At 40.6% G+C, this 24,718-nt stretch overlaps 1 protein-coding gene across 4 annotated transcripts; it reads right to left on the minus strand.

The window, feature by feature from the left end:
- Positions 1 to 1,152: 1,152 nt before the first annotated feature.
- On the minus strand, positions 1,153 to 15,344 carry LOC112233963 (fasciculation and elongation protein zeta-2). 4 transcript variants are annotated; one of them, XM_024401936.2, is made up of 10 exons: positions 14,799 to 15,344; positions 13,822 to 13,930; positions 13,486 to 13,599; positions 13,010 to 13,145; positions 12,498 to 12,769; positions 12,089 to 12,169; positions 2,607 to 2,682; positions 2,338 to 2,403; positions 2,010 to 2,037; positions 1,153 to 1,759 (listed from the first exon to the last, which is right to left on the minus strand). In XM_024401936.2, exons 1-9 carry the CDS (start codon positions 15,104 to 15,106, stop codon positions 2,027 to 2,029), a joined length of 1,173 nt encoding a protein of 390 aa, XP_024257704.2. In that variant the 5' UTR covers positions 15,107 to 15,344; the 3' UTR covers positions 1,153 to 1,759; positions 2,010 to 2,026. The 4 variants fall into 4 exon arrangements, with proteins under 4 accessions (XP_024257704.2, XP_024257694.2, XP_024257717.2 ...); XM_024401926.2 differs by lacking the exon at positions 2,010 to 2,037 and having other exon boundaries at positions 14,799 to 15,342; XM_024401949.2 differs by lacking the exons at positions 2,010 to 2,037; positions 12,089 to 12,169 and having other exon boundaries at positions 12,642 to 12,769; positions 14,799 to 15,340.
- Between the last annotated feature and the right edge of the window lie 9,374 nt (positions 15,345 to 24,718).

A 24,718-nucleotide genomic window follows, 5' to 3' on the forward strand; every position in this document is an offset into this window, starting at 1 on the left:
TTCTTCAAGCTGGTTGTTGATCATTGCTAGACAACAATTTTCAGATCTTGCCATAGATTTTGAAGTGGATTTAGGTCAAAACTGTAACTTGGCCGCTCAGGAACATTCACTGTCTTCTTGGTAAGCAAGTGTAGATTTGGCCTTGTGTTTTAGGTTGACTTGCTGAAAGGTGAATTAATCTGCCAGTATCTGGTGGAAAGCAGACTGAACCAGGTTTTCTTCTAGGATTTTGCCTGTGCTTAACTCCATTCTGTTTTAGTTTTTATCCTGAAAAACTCCCTAGTCGTTAATGATTACAAGCATAACCATAACATGATGCAGCCACCACTATGCTTGAAAATATGGAGAGTGGTACTCAGTAATGTGTTGTATTGGATTTTCCCCAAAGATAATACTTTGTACTCAGGACAAAGTGAATTGCTTTGCCACATTTATTTGCAGTATTACGTTAGTGCCTTGTTGTAGACAGGATGCATGTTTGGAATATTTATATTCTGTAGAAGCTTCCTTCTTTTTACTCTGTCACTTAGGCTAGTATTGTGGAGTAAATACAATGTTGTTTATACATCCTCAGTTTTATCCTATCACAGCCACAGTGACTGGGTGTATTTATACACCATACAAAGTGTAATTAACAACTTCACCATGCTCAAAGGGATATTTGTCATTTTTTTGTACCCATCTATCAATAGGTGCCCTTTGCGAGGCATTGGAAAACCTCCTTGGTGTTTGTGGTTGTATCTGTGTTTGAAATTCACTGCTCAACTGAGGGACCTTATAGATAATTGTGTGTGTGGGGGGGAACAGAAATGAGGAAGTCATTCAAAAGCATTGTTAAACTCTATTATTGCACACAGAGTGAGTCCATGCAACTTATGTGACTTGTTTAAGTACATTTTCACTCCTGAACTTATTTAGGCTTTCCATAACAAAGTGGTTGAATATTTATTGACTCGAAGACATTTCAGCTTTTCATTTTGAATTGATTTGTAAAAAAATCGAATAAAAACATTATTCCGCTTTGACACGATGGAGTATTGTGTATAGGTCAATTCAGGCTGTAAACCAACAATGTGGAAAAAAGTCAAGGTGTGTGAAAACCTTCTGTCACGGCTGGCTGAAGGACTGGACCAAGGTGCAGCATGGTAAGCATACATTTGAACTTTATTTAAAAATGACGCCGACAAAACAAAGAACAAAAAACCAAACCGTGAAGCTTTGGGCTATGTGTCCTGAACAACTACAAAGTAAATTTTCCACACAACAGGTGGGGGAAAAGGGTAGGTAAGTATGGTTCTCAATCAGAGACAACGATAGATGATGTCAATTAGCCTATCAGCAGCTTCTAAAGCCATGACATCATTTTCTGGAGATTCCAAGCTGTTTAAAGGCACAGTCAATTTAGTCAATTTTATCTTTCTTATGACTTTGAGTACTGTATTTTACACTGCACTTAAAGTAAAAACAATAAAACAATACATGAAGTTGTCAAATACACAAGGTTTGTGAAATCACCATGCTCAACACAGAGAAAATAAAACTGAATGAGGTATAAAACATTTATGGGGTGTTACACAAAAAGGAGCAACTTGAGGTAAAATACCATGCATCCTAAAGAATAAATTCAGTGTGCTTGTGTTTTTATTTTTTATACACTGAGTGAGTCCTCTTCATTTTGCTTGTTGACATTGAAACCAGATCCCTCACCTCGTTTCCAAAATGTCCATTATTGTCCTTCCAGTCTATGTTGGGCAAAGCACTGTGGAAAAAACACACAGTCTCAGCCATACTCATTAATATGTGTGAATGCCAGTTAGGCAACTACGGGAAAATACAAAGTAAGAAATAGAACAGGCTTGGGTGGAGAAAAAGGAATGAAATAGTAAAACTGGAGAGGGGGGGGAGTGACAGGACACAAGGGCAGGGTACGGTTACATTACACTAAAGCTCTCCCCGCAATGAGTGAACTACACTACACAGTACAGTGTCTGTGAATGTGTGCCACAAACCTCTCTGTCCACAGCTCTCACACCAGAGCTGGCAAGTACAATGCAGCGAGACATTGAACAGAAAATGAAGAATGGAGAGACATGTTTTGAAAGAAATGAAAAAGGAGATCACTCAACTGTAAATTGCCCTGTACCATACGCACAAAAGAGAAGGCACTACAACTTAAACAGTAGAAAAACCTAGCTTAAAATAGACTAAAATAGCCGGTTATCAATAACCGTTGTGCTCTTCTACAAAAATGCAGAGACAACAGTATGCCAATATACTTCCCTGTAATATAGCCTACTAATGTTACAATGTACATAGAGAGAGGCTGAGTGTATTCACCTTTGAGAATGTAGTCGGTCAGAAGCCTGGGCACCTTGTCACTGTCGTCTCTCATAGCTTGCAGGACTGCAACACAAACCAATCAGAAAAATATATTTATTCCAGGAATTGATTTGACCACGGTATGTCAACCATCTATAACACCAGATAAACAACTGTACCCTGTACTTCAAGTAGCACAAATGTTTTTATTTATTCAAGACTCATTTGATGGGCGGGGGATAAATGCTCTGCACCTGAGAGGTGCCACTTACTAAGGAGCCACTTACTTTGGGTAAGGATCTGAAGATCTTCCACCGATGGAGGGCCTCCTTTCTTCTCATATGGAATGACTGTGGTCAGATACTAAGAGAGGCCATGGGGTAGAAACAACAGAGAAAAAGAGAGAGAGTATAAGTACAGTGCCTAGTGATAGTGTAAACACCCCTTGTACACCTTTTCACATTTGTCTGCCTTAATTCAATTACATGTTATATTGTTTTCCTACTGATCTACACAGCCTATCCCACATTTTCAAAGTGAAAGAAGAATTATAGAACATTTTACAAATTAATACCAATAAAAAAAACAGTCTTGATTGCATATGTCTTCACACCCCAGAGTTAATACTTGGTGGAACCACCATTGGCAGCCATTACAGCTGTGAATCGTTTTGAATGAGATTGAATGTGAAGACATATGCAATCAAGGCATCTTTGTTTTGTGTTCTAATTAATTAAGAACATGTTCTATCATTTCCTTTACATTGAAATTGTGTAGCAGGTTGTGTAGACTGGTCGGGGAAAAATCAAATGTAATTTGCATTTACATTTCATTTTACGGCAGAACATTTAGAAAACTGTGCAAGGGGTGTGAAAACCTTCACTGGGCACTGTACATGCTATTACAATTTTTCAATTGCTGCTCCATGAGAGTAGAAGTGGGCAACCATTGTAGACAGGAAATTAACATAGTGATGTTTGTTAAGACTACTTCGTAACTACAGCGGGGGGGATCAGCATTCTTAGGTGGGATTTGCGAAGCAAAAGTCCAGACTTTAAATCTTTGTCGTACTTCAGACTTTTTGTTATTATTATTTAGCACTGTTCAAGCTAGAAACGCCGTGGAAACATTACAACATGTAGACAACCTTTTTTAAATATGTTTTATACTTTTTAAGTTCTACATTTTTTTTGTCCTCCATCAACTTTCATGGCAATTTTCTCAACAGTTCTAAAGGCCCCATTGTGACATCTTCAATTCCAACATTCCATTCACTGTAAATGAACTTTTTACACAAATCATCTAATTTAACCTAACTTTTTTTGAGCAATGTATTTCACTGTGACCTGCTCCTGACTGTCAGGCAGTGAGACAGGCTGGTCCTGAGTGATTGAGTAGTGGGGAGAGCCAGAGGGGTGTATGTATGTGTGTGTGTGTGTTGAGAGAGCACTACAGTTATTGGCTGCATCAGGTGAGCGAGAGGAGCGAGAGCAGCACACGGGTACTTTGTGACAACTTTTCACCAGTTGTAGGTAGGCTATTTAGATTGTCATTATGGAGACACCTTTTTCCAAACATTTTTTTCCATAAAACATATTAATACTCTAGAACTGATGCACATCAATAAATAATTGACTTGTCTAGGATACTGTAGACTATCTGAAATGAGATGTAGGCCTATCAGGGGCTATAGACTACCTGCCTTTATCTCAGCAAACTATGGTAAAATTGAATTAGAATCAAAAACCATGATTTTAGTCTAAAGCCTATGTCTATTGAAATGACAAGTCAATGACAGATTGTAGTCTTAACATCTGTCACACAATAACAGCCCAATTGCCAGAAAAGAGCCTAACATTATTTTTTTCATGTTTGTCCAAGTGTTTCTTGCTCAGAGATTTCGAGATCCTCTGTCCAACTTTCATCACTCAAACTCTCCTGTAGGATTTATCTATTGTTATGCACATGCACAAAGGGGATTTATTTACAATTATAAACCTGATTCGAGCCCTGAACGCTGATTGGCTGAATGCCGTGGTATATCAGACCATATACCAACGGTATGACAAAACATTACTTTGTACTGTTCTAATTACGTTGGTAAACAGTTTATAATGACAATATGGCCACTATACCACAGCTAACGGACTTTTCTTTTCTTTTGTCACATATTCCTATTCCTTTGTTACGGCATGTCATTGCTTGCAATAATTATTATTTTGAGGAAACCTGGATTTTACAAGTAAGTATGATATTCCTTCTTGTCTCAATAACGTTATGGAAAAATTGTTTGTCTATGTATGGCAACTCCTCTCTTGCCTGATTGAAAAAAAAATTGGGCTAGTTTTCAGGCCTTTTGGGCGGGTTTTGAGAGGCCATTGGGCTAGAAATTTAAGCTAGACCTGGCAACCCTGCTTCTCATTGCACTTCTTTCAGTTTTCACATGCAACAACTGTAGTTTAGACACTGACCACAACCACACAACTACTGACCACAACTACTGCTCTTGTCTGCACTAGCTCTGGTACAGCTCTGGCCCTGGGTGTGCTCTGGTTCGCACAAGCTTTGGTCTGCACTATAAATTTGAAAAACTTAAATGAGCATAAGTTAGCATATAATACCCACCAACAATAATTGTAACTCTTGAACTGTTCAAGCTAGATACTCCAAACCAACTTTCATATTTTCAGACTATCTTAGCTTTTCAACTACCTACTTTTTCAACTATAACCAGTCACCACCATTAATACTGCAGGCACTACCACTACTATAACATATTTCAAAACCATACATACTTTAAAACAAGTTAGCAAACAAACCACATTTACTTCAGGAAATGTACTTTTAGCAATAAAGAGTTCATTTATTAGCTAGACTTACAGCTAGCTATCAGTAGGTCTACAAACAAATCTATTCTACATACAGTGTAGGGCTGTCTCCGAATAAAACAAATCTTAGTTGACCAAGAGTCTTCTGATTGGTCGAATAAAATGTACTTGTATTTTTCCACGTCCTATGTTTGAATAAAATTACCTATATGTAGGCTACTGAGCTTGTCTGATGCTTTAAGGACTGCAATTAAAAATGAAGGCACATAAATTACTAAAGAGAGAGCCAGAGATCAATATAGCCTAACCAGAAGAAAAACACCTGCTCCCGACCTTCCTCCTCCCGCTGCCCGCTGCTGCTGGCTTTCGCAGATTTGCCTCGGCTGTTAAGCTCCTGAATTTGCAGGTAATAGGCTAAACCAGCGGATGGCAACCTTTTCCATTTGGAGTGCCAAGTTATCACACCATTTCTACTGATCTGCATGTCAGTTATAATTTTCATATGCACATTTTCATAGAATAGTTTAATTTAATTTATAATAAAGCCTTCATATCTCAAAATCAATGTTATGTGGTAAATCTAAATGATATGAAAATGATACAAATCTAAAAGTAACTTTTATTTTCATTTCCAATTACATTTTCATTTACATAAAGCCAAACATTTTGAACATTGCAACCTGCAGGTAGAAAATAAATATAATCTAAATCACATTGTCTATGCATGACCTGTCTGCAAGGAACTTGAAACATTGTGTCAACTATTGTGTTAACTTGGTCAGGCCTGAAGCTCCTGCTAGCTAACTTGCAACATTGTATAAAATATTCTGGGTCCTCAGAGTTTTCAGCTCCAGTGAGCTCTAGACAGACAGACAGACACAGCTGCAGGCTATTTTGCAAGGGATAAGACGTAATCAGGTAGACCTATGTTATGACGCTTCCACCGAATCAGAGCATGACATTCCTTCCCCCTTTCATGCTGAGCGTTAATCAAAAGGGAGCGAGCTGTAAAGATTTTTCAAATAGGCTCCGTTGAGGAACAACTATCATTTTCAATGGATGTAAAAACAGACTTTGTCTACTTGCTGCTTGAGGCGAAGAAAAAATAACTTTCAGAAATTCCACAGTGATGGTAAATTAAGACAATCATAAATAGTATTAGATCCTCAAATGGGCACAATTATAGGCCTACATTTGCTCGCAGACTAAGTAGACTAGTCCTACTTCTATATGCGTAATCAGTTGCGTGTCCTTTACTCAAGATTGACAGGAGTGCTCCAAACAAAAGACAATTCATAAATAGACAACTTGTAAATGGAATGAAATAAACCAAAACATTTTTTTCTCACAGCCTAGGTTGTGTGCTCTGCAAACGTGTCAGATCCTACAGTGACAACAGTAAGACTGTAATAATAATATATTGAGTGCATTAACAGAAATTACCGTAACAAACAAACATTGTAGATTAGAAACTATGGGAATTAACACTAAATGTACTACTGGAGATACTGCTGTGCCTTCCCTGCGGCCTCCGCAATGGATTAGTCCACTGAGACAAGTGTGAATCAGACAGGTGTCTTGTGTGACATAAGTTATTAATGCACGCTACATAGCCAGTAGTATGTGGACACCCCCTCAAATGAGTGGATTCAGCTATTTCAGCCATACCCGTTGCTGACAGGTGTATAAAATCAAGCACACAGCCATACAATCTCCATAGATAAACATTGACAGTAGAATGAAGAGCTCAGTGACTTTCAATGTGGCACCGTTATAGCATGCCACTTTTCCAACAAGTCAATTGGTCAAATTCCTGCCCTGCTAGAGCTGCCCTGGTCAACTGTAAGTGAAGTGGAAACGTCTAGGAACAACCGTGAACAAAGCCTCAGCCGAGTGCTGAAGTGCGTAGCGCGTAAAAATCCTCTGTCCTGGGTTGCAACACTCACTACCGAGTTCCAAACTGCCTCTGGAAGCAACATCAGCACCAGAACTGTTCATCGGGAGCTTCATGTAATGGGTTTCCATGGCCGAGCAGCCGCACAGAAGCTTAAGATCACCATGCGCAATGCCAAGCATCGGCTGGAGTGGTGTAAAGCTCGCTGCCATTGGACTCTGGAGCAGTGGAAACGCGTTCTCTGAAGTGATGAATCATGCTTCATCATCTGGCAGTTCGACAGACGAATCTGGTTTTGACTGATGCCAGGACAATGCTACCTACCCGAATGCATAGTGCCAACTGTAAAGTTCGGTGGAGGAGGAATAATGGTCTGGGGCTGTTTTTAATGGCCCCTTAATTCCAGTGAAGGGAAATCTTAACGCTACAGCATACAATACCATTCAAGATGATTATGTGCTTCCAACTTTGTGGCAACAGTTTGGGGATGGCAATTCCCTGTTTCAGCATGACAATGCCCTATGCACAAACCAAGGTCCATACAGAAACGGTCGGTTAAGAACAGTTTGGAATAGCTTTACTGGCCTGCACAGAGCCCTGACCTCAAGCCCATTAAACACCTTTGGGATGAATTGGAATGCAGACTGCGAGCCAGGCCTAACTGCCCAAAATCAGCGCCCGACCTCACTAATGCTCTTGTGGCTGAATGGAAGCAAGACCCTGCAGAAATGTTCCAACATCTAGTGGAAAGTAGGGCTGGGCGATATATAGAATTAATTCGAATGAATGTTTTTGAACAATATTCCAAATGCCTGTATCGCAGAATCAAGGTTTTTGTATTTTTTTCGTTTTTATGCGCATTTATGTTTGATGGTTCTCATGTTGTCTTTTTGGTCTCGTCTCGTTCGCTCCTTCTGTGCTGTGCACCTTCCCATTTACATCAGAGATCTGTATATAATGACAAGATGCTCATGTCTTCGCCATAACAACGGGTGTCGTTGTTCGAAAGGCGGGCAGGCAGGCAACAAGCTTAGGTTCAAAATAAGCACATAGAAACGCACTTCGCCTCTTTCTCCCAAGACCCTCCCCCTACAACTCACAAAAAAAAGATGAGAGATCACTTCTTCCTCTCTGACAAACGGTTTCAATTTGCTATTTGCATTTGAGGTTTGGTCCAACAGAATTGATCATATGGACACCGAAACACATGGAGACATTATTTTTACTGTAATAGAGGAGAAGTTAACCTTTCGAACCATACCCTGTTTATGTTTTAACTCCTCAAATTTCAAGCAGAGCAGACACTACTAAAACGGATGTCCCAATCAACATTCATTCTGGAAAATGAATGATCAGTTTGTAGTGCACGCATTAAGGTACAATGTATCGTTGGCAGCATTTTTGTTGAATAAAGATAGTTATACTAGCTGTTTAGGCTGTGTTTTATAAATGTGCAATAAGCATAAAACAATATAAGGAATTGGCAACTCGTTCTCATTCTGAGAAATAAGGTAGGCCACTTTATTTCAACATCTGTTCAAACAATTGGAGATGGACAGAAGAATGTGTTCGGTAAAATGCAACTGTTTTGCTTTGTTAGCTGAATTCAGAGCTTGTGAAATTATACCTAGATCCAAGTTGGCTAAACTTAAAAAATAAACATTAGCTGGCTACTTACTAGCACGTGTGCTTGTGCTTGAGAGATTGTTTATGAGACCGGTGTTCATTTTCTATGCCTGATACATTATTAGTTGATGTGCATTATGCATGGTTCTGGTAAATTTGTAACAAAAATATCATTTTTATAGACAGACCTGAAAGCCAGATCAGTGATTATTACAAAAAAAAAGCAGGGACAAGTATTTTGATAAAATAATTAAATTATTAGTGGGTCTGGTCTTATATATTTTCACAAGCTCTGAATTCATTAGATTATTGCTGACTGTTTTAAATGCAGCGTAATTTTTCTTTAAATTGTACAACAAAGCTTATTTAGAGAAAACATTTTTAAAAATCTATATATACAGTTGAAGTCGGAAGTTTACATACGCTTAGGTTGGAGTCATTAAAACTCGTTTTTCAACCACTCCACAAATTTCTTGTTAACAAACTATAGTTTTGGCAAGTCGGTTAGGACATCTACTTTGTGCATGACACAAGTAATTTGTCCAACAATTGTTTACAGACAGATTATTTAATTCATAATTCACCATATCACAATTCCAGTGGGTCAGAAGTTAACATACACTGAGTTGCCTGTTTTTTTTTCTCCACCTTTATTTAACCAGGTAGGCTAGTTGAGAACAAGTTCTCATTTACAACTGCGACCTGGCCAAGATAAAGCATAGCAGTGTGAACAGACAGCAACACAGAGTTACACATGGAGTAAACAATAAACAAGACAAAAACACAGTAGAAAAAATAAATAAATAAAAAGGAATCTATATACATTGTGTGCAAAAGGCATGAGGAGGTAGGCGAATAATTACAATTTTAGCAGATTAACACTGGAGTGATAAATTATGTGCAGGTAGAGATACTGGTGTGCAAAAGAGCATAAAAGTATATAAATAAAAACAGTATGGGGATGAGGTAGGTAAATTGGGTGGGCTATTTACCAATGGACTATGTACAGCTGCAGCGATCGGTTAGCTGCTCAGATAGCAGATGTTTAAAGTTGGTGAGGGAGATAAAAGTCTCCAACTTCAACGATTTTTGCAATTTGTTCCAGTCACAGGCAGCAGAGAACTGGAAGTAAAGGCAGCCAAATGAGGTGTTGGCTTAATGAGGGAAGCTTGTGGAAGGCTACCCGAAACGTTTGACCCAAGTTAAACAATTTAAAGGCAATGCTACCAAATACTAATTGAGTGAATGTAAACTTCTAACCCACTGGGAATGTGATGAAAGAAATAAAAGCTGAAATAAATCCTTCTCTCTACTATTATTCCGACATTACACATTCTTAAAATAAAGTGGTGATCCTAACTGACCTAAGACAGGGAATTGTTACTAGGATTAGTTTAAAGGGAATTGTTACTAGGACTGAGTTTAAATATATTTGGCAAAGATGTATGTAAACTTCTGACTTCAACTGTATATATTGTGAATTTCCCATAAGCTGAGAAAATCGAGATATGAGTTTTAGGCCATATCACCCAGCCCTAAGCCTTCCCAGAAGTGTAAGAGGCTGTTATAGCAGCAAAGGGGGGACCAACTCCATATTAATACCCATGATTTTTGAATGAGATGTTCAACGAGCAGGTATTCACAAGGTTTTGGTCATGTAGTGTATATTTGCCACAGCTCGACTAAGTAAATCTCGGTCGACCAACAGCCTATCGACCAAACAATCAACCAGTCGACTAACTAGGGTCAGCCCTATTTTATTTTACCTTTATTTAACTAGGCAAGTCAGTTAAGAACAAATTCTTATTTTTGATGACGGCCTAGGAACAGTGGGTTAACTGCCTGTTCAGGGGCAGTTATATACAGTGCTATTCATACCCCTTGACTTAGTCCACATTATGTTGTGTTACAGCCTGAATTCAACATGGATTCTGAATTCTTCACACAATACCCCATAACAACAAAGTGAAAACATGTTTCTGGAAATGTTAGTAAAACAATGTTAAATGAAATACAGATATATCTCATTTACATAAATAAGTATTCACACCCCTGAGTCAATACATGTTAGAATCCCCTTTGGCAGAGATTACAGCTGCAAGTCTATCTAAGTAAGTCTCTAAGAGCTCTGCACACCTGGACTGTACAATAGTTGCACTTTTTTTTTTTTTTTAATTCTTCAAGCTCCGTCAAGTTGGTTGTTGATCATTTCTAGACAGCAATTTTCAAGTCTTACCATAGGTTTTCAAAAATATTTCAATCAAAATTGTAATTAGGCCACTCAAGAACATTCAATATCGTCTTGGCAAGCACCTCCAGTGTAGATTTGGCCTTGTCCTGCTGAAAGGTGAATTTGTCTCCCAGTGTCTGTAGGAAAGCAGACTGAACCAGGTATTCCTCTAAGATTTTGCCTCTGCTTAGCTCTGTTCCGTTTCTTTTTATCCTAAAAAACTCCCTAGTCCTTGCTGATGACAAGCATACCCATAACATGATGCACCACCCTGATGCTTAAAAATTATGTGTTGTGTTGGATTTGCCCGAAACATAACTCTGTGTATTGAGGACATAAAGTTACTTTCTTTGCCAAATTTTTTGCAGATTTACTTTAGTGCCTTATTTGCAAACAGGATTCATGTTTTGGACTATTTGTATTCTGTACAGGCTTCCTTCTTTTCACTCTGTCATTTAGGTTAGTATTGTGGAGTAACTGGTATTGTGTGTAGACCAGTGACACAAAATCTCAATTTAATCCATGTGAAATTTAGGCTGTAACACAACAAAATATGGAAAAAGTCAAGGGGTATGAATACGTTCTAAAGGCACTGTAGTTCATCAACTACCACACAAATACTTTTAAAGAGTTGTCACCACTAGATATTTCTCTCCAAAAATAATAGCTTACAACTTTCTAATCATTACATCATCATTCACCTAAAATCAAACTTCCTTCACACTGAACGTTTTACAAATGTAAATCGTGCATCTATTTATCTGAAACCCATAGCGTGATTTATTCCGAGTTTCTTTGCTTTCGTAAGAGTGTTGTCCACTTGATCCTGCTTTTTATTCCCATCTTCTAACAAAAGATTGCTTTGTCTTTGTCTTTCTTCTTTTAGTTTTCACACGCAACAACTGTAGTTGAGACATTTTTGTGATCTAACTGCCCCATAATCCAAATGAATATGGTTGATATAGTAGTTAAAAATAATTATTTTACTACAATAAACTTTGACTATATGCAACTGCTTTGCTTTAAATAGTAAAGTAAAAAGTTTTAAACTTCTACCACTACCACACAAATACTTTAATTCCACCTATTGTACTTCATGTACAATTACCATCTAGTTAACCAACAAAAACACACACACACAGCACCGATGAAGAGTGCAACAGACAGAGAGAAAGAGAGAAATATAGGCACCTGTCTTTCACTCCCACCACTCCCAAAAGTTTGCCGGAAGCCATTTTGAATGGCAGAGGAGAGCCCCACCATGCTAAAGCGCTAGAGAGGAAGGAAGTGAGGTAGAGATATGGGAAGTAAGAGGCACACAAACAGGAAACAAGCAGATGAAAATCGAAGGAACCATGTCCAAGGTTTAAAAGGTCAATATCCCCAAAACAATAAACCAGTAAATGAGTTTGTAAAAAGAGTGAAGTAATAAGGTATCAAGATAGTAATACAGGGGGACATCTGTACAAGCAAGAAATAAGTTGTATAAGGTTTGAATACATTAAAAGGTTACTAAGCAATGCCATTAAACAGTGGATCAGCAGGAATTGTGTGTGTGTGTTTGTGTGTGTGCATGCACAGCATGGATGATGTCACTCACTGATCCTAGTGCTTGTGTTCTCTCTGGTCGGCCCTGAGGGGCCCCGGCACCACTCTTGAGTTTTTTATTTTTCTTCAGTAGTTCCCTGTGTTCCTTCTGTCTGTTTTGCACATCTATCAGGATAGAGATGAAGCTGTTCTTCACCTCTTTTTCAAAGTCCAGCTCGTCCCTGAGGGCCAGGTGTTGAATCAGCTCCTCACTGTAATGTCTGATGGTCATCTCCACCTCCTCTAGCCGCTCATTCAGCTCTGCTACACACAGGGTCATCTCTCCTGCACACACACACACACACACACACACACACACACACACACACACACACACACACACACACACACACACACACACACACACACACACACACACACACACACACACACACACATACACCACACAAAAATGTAGCATAACAATGCAAACACACTTTCAACCTCCCCCTCCCTCACAACATTTACACACACACACACACACGTGCACACACACACACACCTAACTGACAGAGATATACTCACGCTCTTCATAGCTGTGGTTTGTTCTGGGGCGCTGGATGTCCAGAGAGAGCATGGAGAGATCTGACTGAGAGGGGTGGTTCTGCTCTGCCCCCAAGTCAGGAGAGTCCTGCATCATCTCCTCTATCTCCTCAATAACCTACAATACACACGGTAACACCACACATTTGGGATCAGTTCCATTTCTATTCCTGTCTGTTGCATTGGACATGTAGTGCAATTCCAATCCTTGGAATTAAATTGTATTCCTGAATTGACTGGAAATGTCAATCGAATAGACCCCAACTCTGGTTAACACACAAACACCGGCTCAGTTCACCTGTCATCTGTCTATGTGAAGCACATTCAAGCAACAGGCACAAGCCCCATACCCAGCTCTGCTACACTGTATTCTATCTTTGATAAAGTGCAGGTCAGTCTTGGGCTATTCCAGGCAGAGCTGTGGGTTGGTAGGTTGGTAAATTGGTGGGTAGCCCTACCTGTTCTGCGGTGAAGAGGGGTTCGTCATTGAGGCAGGAGACGATGATGGTGTGCATGTCCATCTGTTCCCTCAGCTCATCGTCGGACAGCTCCAGTGTTACATCATCCACCCTCTGACAGGTCAGGGGGAGGGGATTTAATCAAAACTAAATCCTGGCACAATGAATTCTGAATTTTAGATTGGAGCGATAAACAGATTGGACAGGACGGTAGGGGCAGGAAGAGGGGGAGTGGTAGGGAATAGGGATAAAGGGAGAAAGAGAGAGAGACAGAGACTGGGGGTGAAAGGAAAGGGGCAAAGAAAGAGCCCTCTATGAAGCAAGAACTTGACTCACTGGTTCGTCTTTGAGGATTAGATTGGGGAGATGGAGGGAGCGTGTTCGAGACTGTTTCCAATCCACTGCCATGACATTACCATAATTATCTGCGAGAGCATCCCAGATCCTGTGGGGGAAATGAGATGAGAGACACATAAAAGTGAACACAACCACCTCTAGGACCAAAAGCTCATATAGATAAATGATAGCTAACTTCTAATAATGGCCAACAGTGGTTATATTTGCCATATTGACACTGCACTTGGAAGCAGTAAGACGTAAGGAGAACTAATCGACCGCTTTAAAACGGTATTATGAATAGTGAAAAGGGGAAGGGCGAGACATTAATAACTAATCTATCATTTATAAACAGCATAGTATTGGGCTAACTATTTATTAACCACAAACAGATTAGTGGGATCAACTATCTCTACCCAAGACATGAGCCAAATCTTTCATCTTTTAGGAGGGGATAAATGTGAATTGTCCGATTTATTCTGAACTCCAGGGAAGGGTATTTGGGTCAACATTCTAATCTAGAGTTTAATGGGATGTCGTTTTTAGGCACATTTGGGAAACCATGCACTGACATGTCAACCTGAGATTATGTGAGCTCTAAAATCTAGTGTGATGGAGCAGTCACATGACCATTGATAACATTGCTTATTGACAAGTCATCTGACAGTACGTGCAGAGCAACAATAATGCATGGGGGAAAAAGCATCATTATAAACGTAAACTTCTAGTGAAGAGAACGTAGCATAACTGTAAGCCTATAGCAATATTCTCGAATAGGTGTAAATATGATATAAACTTATATTATACAATGTTGAATGCCGGCAGCTTGCATCAACCATCAATACTCGTGACAGCATTTATGAGTTGGACGCTGTTTATTGTGCAGGGCGCGACATTGACATTTGATACTGTGTTTGCAAGGGAGGAACGGTGTTGTTACAAACTAACTTTGGCCCGGAGTCACTTCGCATACTCACTCGTCGTTCCTCAACGTTGTGTCCTCGGCGATAATGTTTACAGGGGCAATGTTCTCCGTTTGGGTGTTGACATTTCGGAAACACACTGCCAATTTCTCGTCGAAATCAGTCACCAGATCTTCCATGGACTTGAAGCTGCCTATTTCGCCCGAAAAGCTGTTGTTGAGCTCTGGAAGGACCCTCAGAACGCCTGTCAACTGCTCGGCAACCAAGTTTACTCGGTCCATCCGAGTCCCCTGCTCTGAGACCGGCTCAAATTCCTTAAAATCGTGCCACTCGTCACCGAAATGTGCAAAGGGCGCCGCCATGGCTGCACCCAAAGTGCCTCTGATGAATGAGTGTATGCGACGACGGAATGTCAGGACACAGCATCCTCCGGTGGGAGCTGTGTCTCTTTGGACCGGTCCGAACACTATTTTGTCACCACCTCCAATGTCCTAACCTCTTGGCGTTTGCACATCTATTAAAACGGGATAGGCGCAAGCAATATGGTAATATCACAAGATTCGGGGAGACAACGCCTTATTGCTTACACCTTTCTGGGTTTTACAGATCTGCAATCACTGAACACTAAAGGTCAAAGCAAAATGGTGCCAGGGGTTCCTTTCAGGCCTGGGCTCCCCTCTCACAAAATGACCCTTTGACACAAAAAAAGCGTAACCAAATGTATTCATAGAGATTTGTTTTCAATAATCTAGAACATTAAATAATTTGTAGTCCCAAGACCCAAACTATGGCATTTAATGACATTTACACAATAATAGTAGTTTAGCTAGGCTACAATCAAATTCAGACCAGTCACCAGAGAATGACTAGACATTTTGATGCTTCAGGGACTCATTTTACATTGGTTTGCAAACATTCTGGGTCAACACCATTTTGCTCTTGTATAGCAACACTACAAAGCGGCACCCCAACATTTGAAACAGAATAAATAGGTTTCCTTAGAAAGAATAACAGAATGTTCAACTGCACAAAACATAATTCTTTCATACTAACACTTTCCTTGACACCCAGCTTCATAACACGTTATGACAGTCATAACCCTGTCATAATATGTCATAACAGCTAACATAACTTGTCATAACCTCTCATATTATGGTCATAACACTGTCATAACCCATATATTTACACCTGTTGTGACATATATTGCGTTATTTTATGTTTGGAGATGACACCTACATAAGAGTGTGAAAACCCACATTTAATCAAATGTCTTTTTTCCCCGTCAAGAAGTTTCCTTTCATTTGAAAATGTGTTTCTTAAGTCCGTTGTTGTTGTCATGAATTCTTTAAAGTCTTGTTTTTTTTTCTCATCATATTTTAAATAACTTGTAGAAAATACACTTTATGACACTGTCATGAAGCATTATGACCATCCTGTGCCACTTTACTTGGACTAAGAAAATGCACTTTATGATACTGTCAAGAAGCATTATGACCATCATAATCATATAGGCCTATCACATACATGCCGTTATGTCAGTCATCAGTCAAAAAAAAGGAGGTCTTGTCCTGCTTCTGAAATCTTCTCCTGCATTCATCCCAGTCATCAGCAGCAGAGCATTGGGGTCGGTGCATGTCTGACATCAATTTGTGCGCAATTACAAAAATAAATGAACATGGTCAATTTCAGTAAATGTTACATAACATAAACATAATATTGAAAAGTAGGCTATGGTTTAATGGAAGTCGCTCTGAATCAGAGCGTCTGCTAAATGACTCAAATGTAAAATGTAAATGGCATGTTTTGTCTTGTGTGGTAGGTTTAGTGAGTTTTGAAACCTTTATGTAGGTGTCATAAGCAGCCATAAAATAACTACTGTGGCAGGTTTTGTGGGTTTTAACACTCTTAAGGAAGTGTCATAACCAGTCATGAAACAACGCAATATATGTCACAACAGATTTCAATATATGTGTCCTGACAGTGTTTTGACCATATTATGACAGTTTAGGACAAGTTATGTCAGCTGTTATGACATGGTTATGACCGTGTCATAACGTGTTATGATGCTGGGTGCAAAGTTAAGTGTTACCTATTGTTATTTATGTTGTCCTATAGGCTATTACTGTGTTAGTCTGGTGCTATTATAATTGAGTAATCTTTGCAGTGATAAACACTTTACCTTCATTTTCACCATTGCTTTATCAGTGCCAGACAGAGGAACTATCTTTCTGCACCTCTCCCTTTTTGCAATTGGTTAGTCTGATCCGTGCATTCAAGATGAATTCCTTTCTAAATCATGATCTGTAATGGCAAGAATAAGTTCACTGGTTCAGTAACAATCATACAATTAACAACAACATACAGTAGGTTACAGCGATCCCTGACAAACATTATCATTACAACATGACCAATGGAAAACACAAACAGCAGAACCTTAGAGAATTTATATAACAATATAACCAAAAGGTGTGTGCTCATCATACACTCCCAATTTCAGGGGAAACTCTGGTGATCTCACCTGAAGCAGTTTGTACTTGAAGTTAAGAACTTTGTAGAGATACTCCTCATTAGATTTTTGGATGAATGAGCCCAGACAAAAGGCCATAGCTTCACTGGCTTCTAGCTGGACATTATACCCCAGTACGCATATAGTTGCCAACACTAAACAAAGCAGTACCAATAACTGGTACTTTGGCCGTGCCATGTGTCATTTCTATTCTCAAGTCACCTTTACTTTTGTAACTCAAGCAAGGCTGCATACTACTCTGCAATGGAATCTCTTACCTCCGAAATACACTAAAGAGTCATGGAGAATGGGTGTGGTGGCAGGAAGTTTCACCGTTCACTTCCTTAATAAAACATTGTAATCAAACAATGCAATCACGGTCTAATATTTGTACTACTGCGACAGGTATTGGTTGATATAAATGTTACAATGGCATTTGTGATGCATATGAGAGTGAAAAGTAGCCAAACAATATGACTGAGAGACTTGTCTAGATAGAGTGTGGGAAATAGAAAGATTGCGTGGCCAGCCAGTGTTGAGACCAATATACGGGCAACGACTGAAGAAACCTTTCAGAGAGAAAATTCTGTCTTTCCTTGTTCATAAAGCTGAAACTATATTTAGGATATATATTTAGGATATGTGTAACTCGGCAAAAAAAGAAACATCCTCTCACTGTCAACTGCGTTTATTTTCAGCAAACTTAACATGTGTAAATATTTGTATGAACATAACAAGATTCAACAACTGAGACAGACATGTGACTAACAGAAATGAAATAATGTGTCCCTGAACAAAGGGGGGTCAAAATCAAAAGTAACAGTCAGTATCTGGTGAAGCCACCAGCTGCATTAAGTACTGCAGTGCATCTCCTCCTCATGGACTGCACCAGATTTGCCAGTTCTTGCTGTGAGATGTTACCCCACTCTTCCACCAAGGCACCTGCAAGTTCCCAGACATTTCTAGGGGGAATGGCCCTAGCCCTCACCCTCTGATCCAACAGGTCCCAGACATGCTCAATGGGATTGAGATCCGGGCTCTTCGCTGGCCATGGCAGAACACTGACATTCCTGTCTTTCAGGAAATCACTCACAGAATTAACAGTATGGCTGGTGGAATTGTCATGATGGAGGGTCATGTCATGATGAGCCTACAGGAAGGGTACCACATGAGGGAGGAAGATGTCTTCCCTGTAACGCACAGAGTTGAGATTGTCTGCAATGACAACAGGCTCAGTCCGATGATGCTGTGACACACCGCCCCAAACAACGACGGACCCTCTACCGATCGATCCTGCTCCAGAGTAATGCACGGTATAACGCTCATTCCTTTGACGATAAAAGTGAATCCGACCATCAAAAACAAAAACGCGACTCGTCAGTGAAGAGCACTTTTTGCCAGTCCTGTCTGGTCCAGGGCCAGTGGGTTTTTCCCCATAGGCGACGTTGTTGCCGGTGATGTCTGGTGAGGACCTGCCTTACAACAGGCCTACAAGCCCTCAGTCCAGCCTCTCTCAGTCTGAGCACTGATGGAGGGATTGTGTATTCCTAGTGTAACTCGGGCAGTTGTTGTTGCCATCCTGTACCTGTCCCGCAGGTGTGATGTTTGGATGTACCGATCCTGTGCAGGTGTTGTTACACATGGTCAGCCACTGCGAGGACGATCAGCTGTCCGTCCTGTCTCCTTGTAGCGCTGTCTTAGGCGTCTCACTGTACGGACATTTGCAATTTATTTGGCCACATCTGCGGTCCTCATGCCTCCTTACAGCATGCCTAAGGCATGTTCACGCAGATGAGCAGGGACCCTGGGCATCTTTCTTTTGGTGTTTTTCAGAGTCAGTAGAAAGGCCTCTTCAGTGTCCTAAGTTTTCATAACTGTGACCTTAATTGCCTAAGCTGTTAGTGTCTTAACGACCGTTCCACTGGTGAATGTTCATTAATTGTTTATGGTTCATTGAACAAGCATGGGAAACAGTGTTTAAACCCTTTACAATGAAGATCTGTGAAGTTATTTGGATTTTTACAAATTATCTTTGAAAGACAGGGCCCTGAAAAGGGGACATACATTTTTGTGCTGAGTTTATATATATAGTGAGATATACATATGTATATATATATATACATACAGTGCTTATAGAAAATCTACACCCCCATTGAACTAAAAATAAATAAATGTGAGTTTCAAAGTGGGATTGAAATAGATTGAATTGCATCGTTTTTGTCATTGATCTACAGAAAATGCTGCAGAATGTCAAAGTGAAAAGAAAATTCTACAAATTAAATAAATCAGTCATTGTCTAAGTATTCAACCCATTTGTTTCGGCAAGCCTAAATCATTTCAGAAGTAACATTTGGCTTAACAAATCACATACGTTATATAGACTCACTCTGTGTGAAATAATAGGGGTTGACATGATTTCTTGATGACTACCCCTTCCTCTGTCCGTCAAACATACAACATCTGTAAGGTCCCTCAGTCAAGTATTGAATTTCAAGCACAGATTCAGCTACAAAGACAAAATTATCTTTCGAAAGCCTCATTAAAGAAGGGTAGATGGGTAACAATAACAAATCAGACATCTTTTTGCATGGTCAAATTAATAATTATGCTGTAGATGATGTATTAAATCAGCCAGACACATCAAATATGCAGTCGTCCTTCTGAACTGAGCTGCAGGACAGGAAGGAAACAGCTTCACCATGAGACCATTGGTGATTGTAACGTTGATTTCAATGGCTGTGATTGGAGAAAACTAAGGATGGATCAACATTGTAGTGACTCCACAATACTGATTTAACAGAGTGAAAAGAAAAATATGCATATGTATGCAACAAGGCACTAAAGTAATATGCAAAGAAACACAGTAAAGTAATACACTTTTTGGACTAAATGCAAAGCCTTATGTGTACTTATTCTTCTTTGGTATCTTGGCGTTTGCAGATTTTGTTTGTGCATACCGCCACCTACTGTGTGGTCAATCAATTTACATTTTGTGATAAAACAATAAAAAAGGAAGGAAAAGGAAAATACTGCACCACCAACTAACCCTACACATACAGTACCAGTCAACCAGCTTCATGAGGTAGTCACCTGGAATTTTAATTAACAGGTGTGCCTTGTTAAAAGTAAATGTATGTGTTTGAGCCAATCAGTTGTATTGTGACAAGGTAGGGTTGGTAAACAGAAGATAGCCCTATTTAGTAAAAGACCTAGTCCATATTATGGCAAGAATAGCTCAAATAAGGACAGCGAAACGACAGTCCATCATTACTTTAAGACATGAAGGTCAGTCAATCCGGAAAGGTGCAGTTGCAAAAACCATCGAGCGCTATGATGAAACAGGCTCTCATGAGGACCGCCACGGGAAAGGAAGATCCAGAGTTACCTCTGCTGCAGAGGATAAGTTCATTAGAGTTACCAGACTCAGAAATCGGCAATTAACTGCACCTCGGATTGCAGCCCAAATAAAATGCTTCACAGGAAGCAGGAAGGGCAGAGTAGGTGAACGGATGATCTCTGCATGTATGGTTCCCACCGTGAAGCACGGAGGAGGAGGTGTGGTGGTGCTTTGATTTATTTAGAATTCAAAGCACACTTAACCAGCATGGCTACCACAGCATTCTGCAGCGATACGCCATCCACACCACCAGGCTGCGAAAGGGCTATTTGACCAAGAAGGAGAGTGATGGAGTGCTGCATCAGATGACCTGGCCTCTACAATGACCCAACCTCAACGCAATTGAGATGGTTTGGGATGAGTTGGACCGCAGAGTGAACTAAAAGCAGCCAAACAATTGCTAAGCATATGTGGGAACTCCTTCAAGACTGTTGGAAAAGCAATCCAGGTGACTACCTCATGAAACTGGTTGAGAATGCCAAGCGTGTGCAAAGATGTCATCAAGGCAAAGGGTTGCTACATCGAAGAATCTAAAATATAACATACATTTTGATTTGTTTAACACTTTTTTGGTTACCACATTATTTAATTTGTGTAATTTCATAGTTTTGATGTCTACAATGTAGAAAATAGTACAAATAAACAAAAACCCTTGAATGAGTAGGTGTGTCCAAACTTTTGACTGGTACTGTATATACCACTATTTAATACAAATCTACATCACCACCCCATTCCACTACTTTGACCCTAACTGATCCTACACCAGGCCAATGGACTGGGAGAAAGGGACTCTTTTGTTCAACACACTTCGTAAAACCTTGTACACCCAAGTACTTCTCTGCAGATGCCACCATAACATCTATTTTCTGTGATTTCCCTTCCATTTCTGTGGTACAGCTGATAACCATGGGAATGAACGCTAAGAAGCAAACCTTACTGAAGAACAAATTTGTATCACTCTGTATTGGCCTAGGCCTAGTACTCACCCTTGATCAATCATCCTCTACTCTCTTCACTGTCTCAGTATACAGCACCTTCTGTTCTACTCTGACCCTGGCAACTTCAACCTTTCTCTCTCTCATACCTTTATCTCTCTCTTCTGATCCCCAGCAACATAAGCCCCCCCACACTCAGTTTTTCCCGCCGATACTACAAATTCCTTCGTCCCATGATCTCCTGGACACTTCTCACATATCCTAATCTCCCTCCTACACACTTCTGCAACATGACCATAAGCTTGGCATCTGAAACACCTTAGTGGGTTCGGCACAAGTTATTTGGACTCACTGGATATCTGACATATCCTAACATGACTTTATCAGGTAAAGGTTCTGTTTCAAAACTCAAAAGGACAGACAATGTCTCCTCAGTTTCACCAAGCTCACTACCTGGTCTGCGTCGCACCAATCGGAGGGTGTCACAGACACAGGGAATTTTCAATTTCAGTTGCTCCACCTCAATGCCACTGCAGTAATCACTCCTTTCAAAGTCTTCCTGCTCTGAATAAGAAAAGCAAGTCACAGGTCTTGTCCCTAGTCGCGTGAAGCAAGACATCCGCTCCTCTGAACAGAAAAACATCACAAGTCCACTTCGAGCTACCTTTACAGATTTAACAGTTCCCAAATTATTTTCTACCCAGCCTGAGACTACTGCCAAAAGGCAGGGATCCACTTTCTCCAATAATGTCCCTCCCACTGTGTCGCTTTACTTGTTACAAAAGGCCACAGAGAATAAATATTAGCTCAAAGTAGTAGAGCTGTAGCTCTGCCCACCAGTGATGTGATGCAGAGCATGCTGGGCGTTCTCCAGCTCTGAGGAGAAGGAAGTAACGAGAGAAAAGTTACAAGTTCCAGTCATCTCCTGTGATTTCCTTTAGTTAGCATGCTTTGTTTTAGCCAAGGCCAGTGTGCGTCCTTCAGAAATGTGACTACATATTTCTTACTTTTCATGTGTTTATGTTGTGGACACACTCAGCTACAATTATTTAGTTTCTCTTTGTTTTACTAATTAGTGTTTTTTCTGCACAATAAGAGCTAAGACGTTAATATTTGTGTAAACTCTACATAGTTGTGTTCTGAGTGCCACTATGAATGCAGATACCCCATTTCATGGGTGCACAATTCATAGGTTAGGCTGTAGAGAGCAGTATGAATGGTCAATACACACAATAGACTGGTTGGAAAGGTGATTTCCCACAGTCAAAGTCCTGCAATAAGAACTAAGATGGACATTATGGATGTTAAACCGGTGAGTTTTTCTGATGCTACCAAACATGAATTTGCAGACTGCAGTCACTGCACAACAGAGCCAGAGGCGCTGTTAATATCATTAGCAAGCCATTTGTTTTCGCAGCAGTTTGAGTAGTGTCCTGTCTGACAGAGAAATGTGGCTGAAGGTAGCTAGCTCTTACTGTAACTTGGACTATGGAGTAGCTAGCTACTAGTAGTGTTGCAAAAATGTAGGACTGGCTTACATTTACATTTGGATGTAAACTAACGCTGTTGATGTCTGACTCTAGCTAGCTAGCTAATGGCGGACTGCAACAGCATCGAATAGTCCCCGCAATATGCAACTGTTCAGGGAAGTCAGGAACCAATAGACGCAGTCAGTCAGGAAAGCCAAAGCCAGCTTCTTCAGGCAGAAATTTGCATCCTGTAGCTCTAACTCCAAAAAGTTCTGGGACACTGTAAAGTCCATGGAGAACAAGAGCACCTCCTCCCAGCTGCCCACTGCACTGAGGCTAGGTAACACGGTCACCACCAATAAATCCATGATTATCGAAAACTTCAACAAGCATTTCTCAATGGCTGGCCATGCCTTCCTCCTGGCTACTCCAACCTCGGCCAACAGCTCCACCCCCCCGCAGCTACTCGCCTAAGCCTCTCCAGGTTCTCCTTTACCCAAATCCAGATGGCAGATTTTCTGAAAGAGCTGCAAAACCTGGACCCGTACAAATCAGCTGGGCTTGACAATCTGGACCCTCTATTTCTGAAACTATCCGCCGCCATTGTCGCAACCCCTATTACCAGCCTGTTCAACCTCTCTTTCATATCGTCTGAGATCCCCAAGGATTGGAAAGCTGCCGCAATCATCCCCCTCTTCAAAGGGGGAGACACCCTGGACCCAAACTGTTACAGACCTATATCCATCCTGCCCTGCCTATCTAAGGTCTTCGAAAGCCAAGTCAACAAACAGGTCACTGACCATCTCGAATCCCACCGTACCTTCTCCGCTGTGCAATCTGGTTTCCGAGCCGGTCACGGGTGCACCTCAGCCACGCTCAAGGTACTAAACGACATCATAACCGCCATCGATAAAAGACAGTACTGTGCAGCCGTCTTCATCGACCTGGCCAAGGCTTTCGACTCTGTCAATCACCATATTCTTATCGGCAGACTCAGTAGCCTCGGTTTTTCTAATGACTGCCTTGCCTGATTCACCAACTACTTTGCAGACAGAGTTCAGTGTGTCAAATCGGAGGGCATGTTGTCCGGTCCTCTGGCAGTCTCTATGGGGGTGCCACAGGGTTCAATTCACGGGCTGAATCTTTTCTCTGTATATATCAATGATGTTGCTCTTGCTGCGGGCGATTCCCTGATCCACCTCTACGCAGACGACACCATTCTGTATACTTCCGGCCCTTCCTTGGACACTGTGCTATCTAACCTCCAAACGAGCTTCAACAACATACAACACTCCTTCCGTGGCCTCCAACTGCTCTTAAACGCTAGTAAAACCAAATGCATGCTTTTCAACCATTCGCTGCCTGCACCTGCACGCCCGACTAGCATCACCACCCTGGATGGTTCCGACCTAGAATATGTGGACATCTATAAGTACCTAGGTGTCTGACTAGACTGTAAACTCTCCTTCCAGACTCATATCAAACATCTCCAATCTAAAATCAAATCTAGAGTCGGCTTTCTATTCCGCAACAAAGCCTCCTTCACTCACGCCGCCAAACTTACCCTAGTAAAACAGACTATCCTACCGATCCTCGACTTCGGCGATATCATCTACAAAATAGCTTCCAATACTCTACTCAGCAAACTGGATGCAGTTTATCACAGT

Source organism: Oncorhynchus tshawytscha, linkage group LG03, assembly GCF_018296145.1.
Source record: "Oncorhynchus tshawytscha isolate Ot180627B linkage group LG03, Otsh_v2.0, whole genome shotgun sequence".
In the NCBI taxonomy this organism is placed as follows: domain Eukaryota; kingdom Metazoa; phylum Chordata; class Actinopteri; order Salmoniformes; family Salmonidae; genus Oncorhynchus; species Oncorhynchus tshawytscha.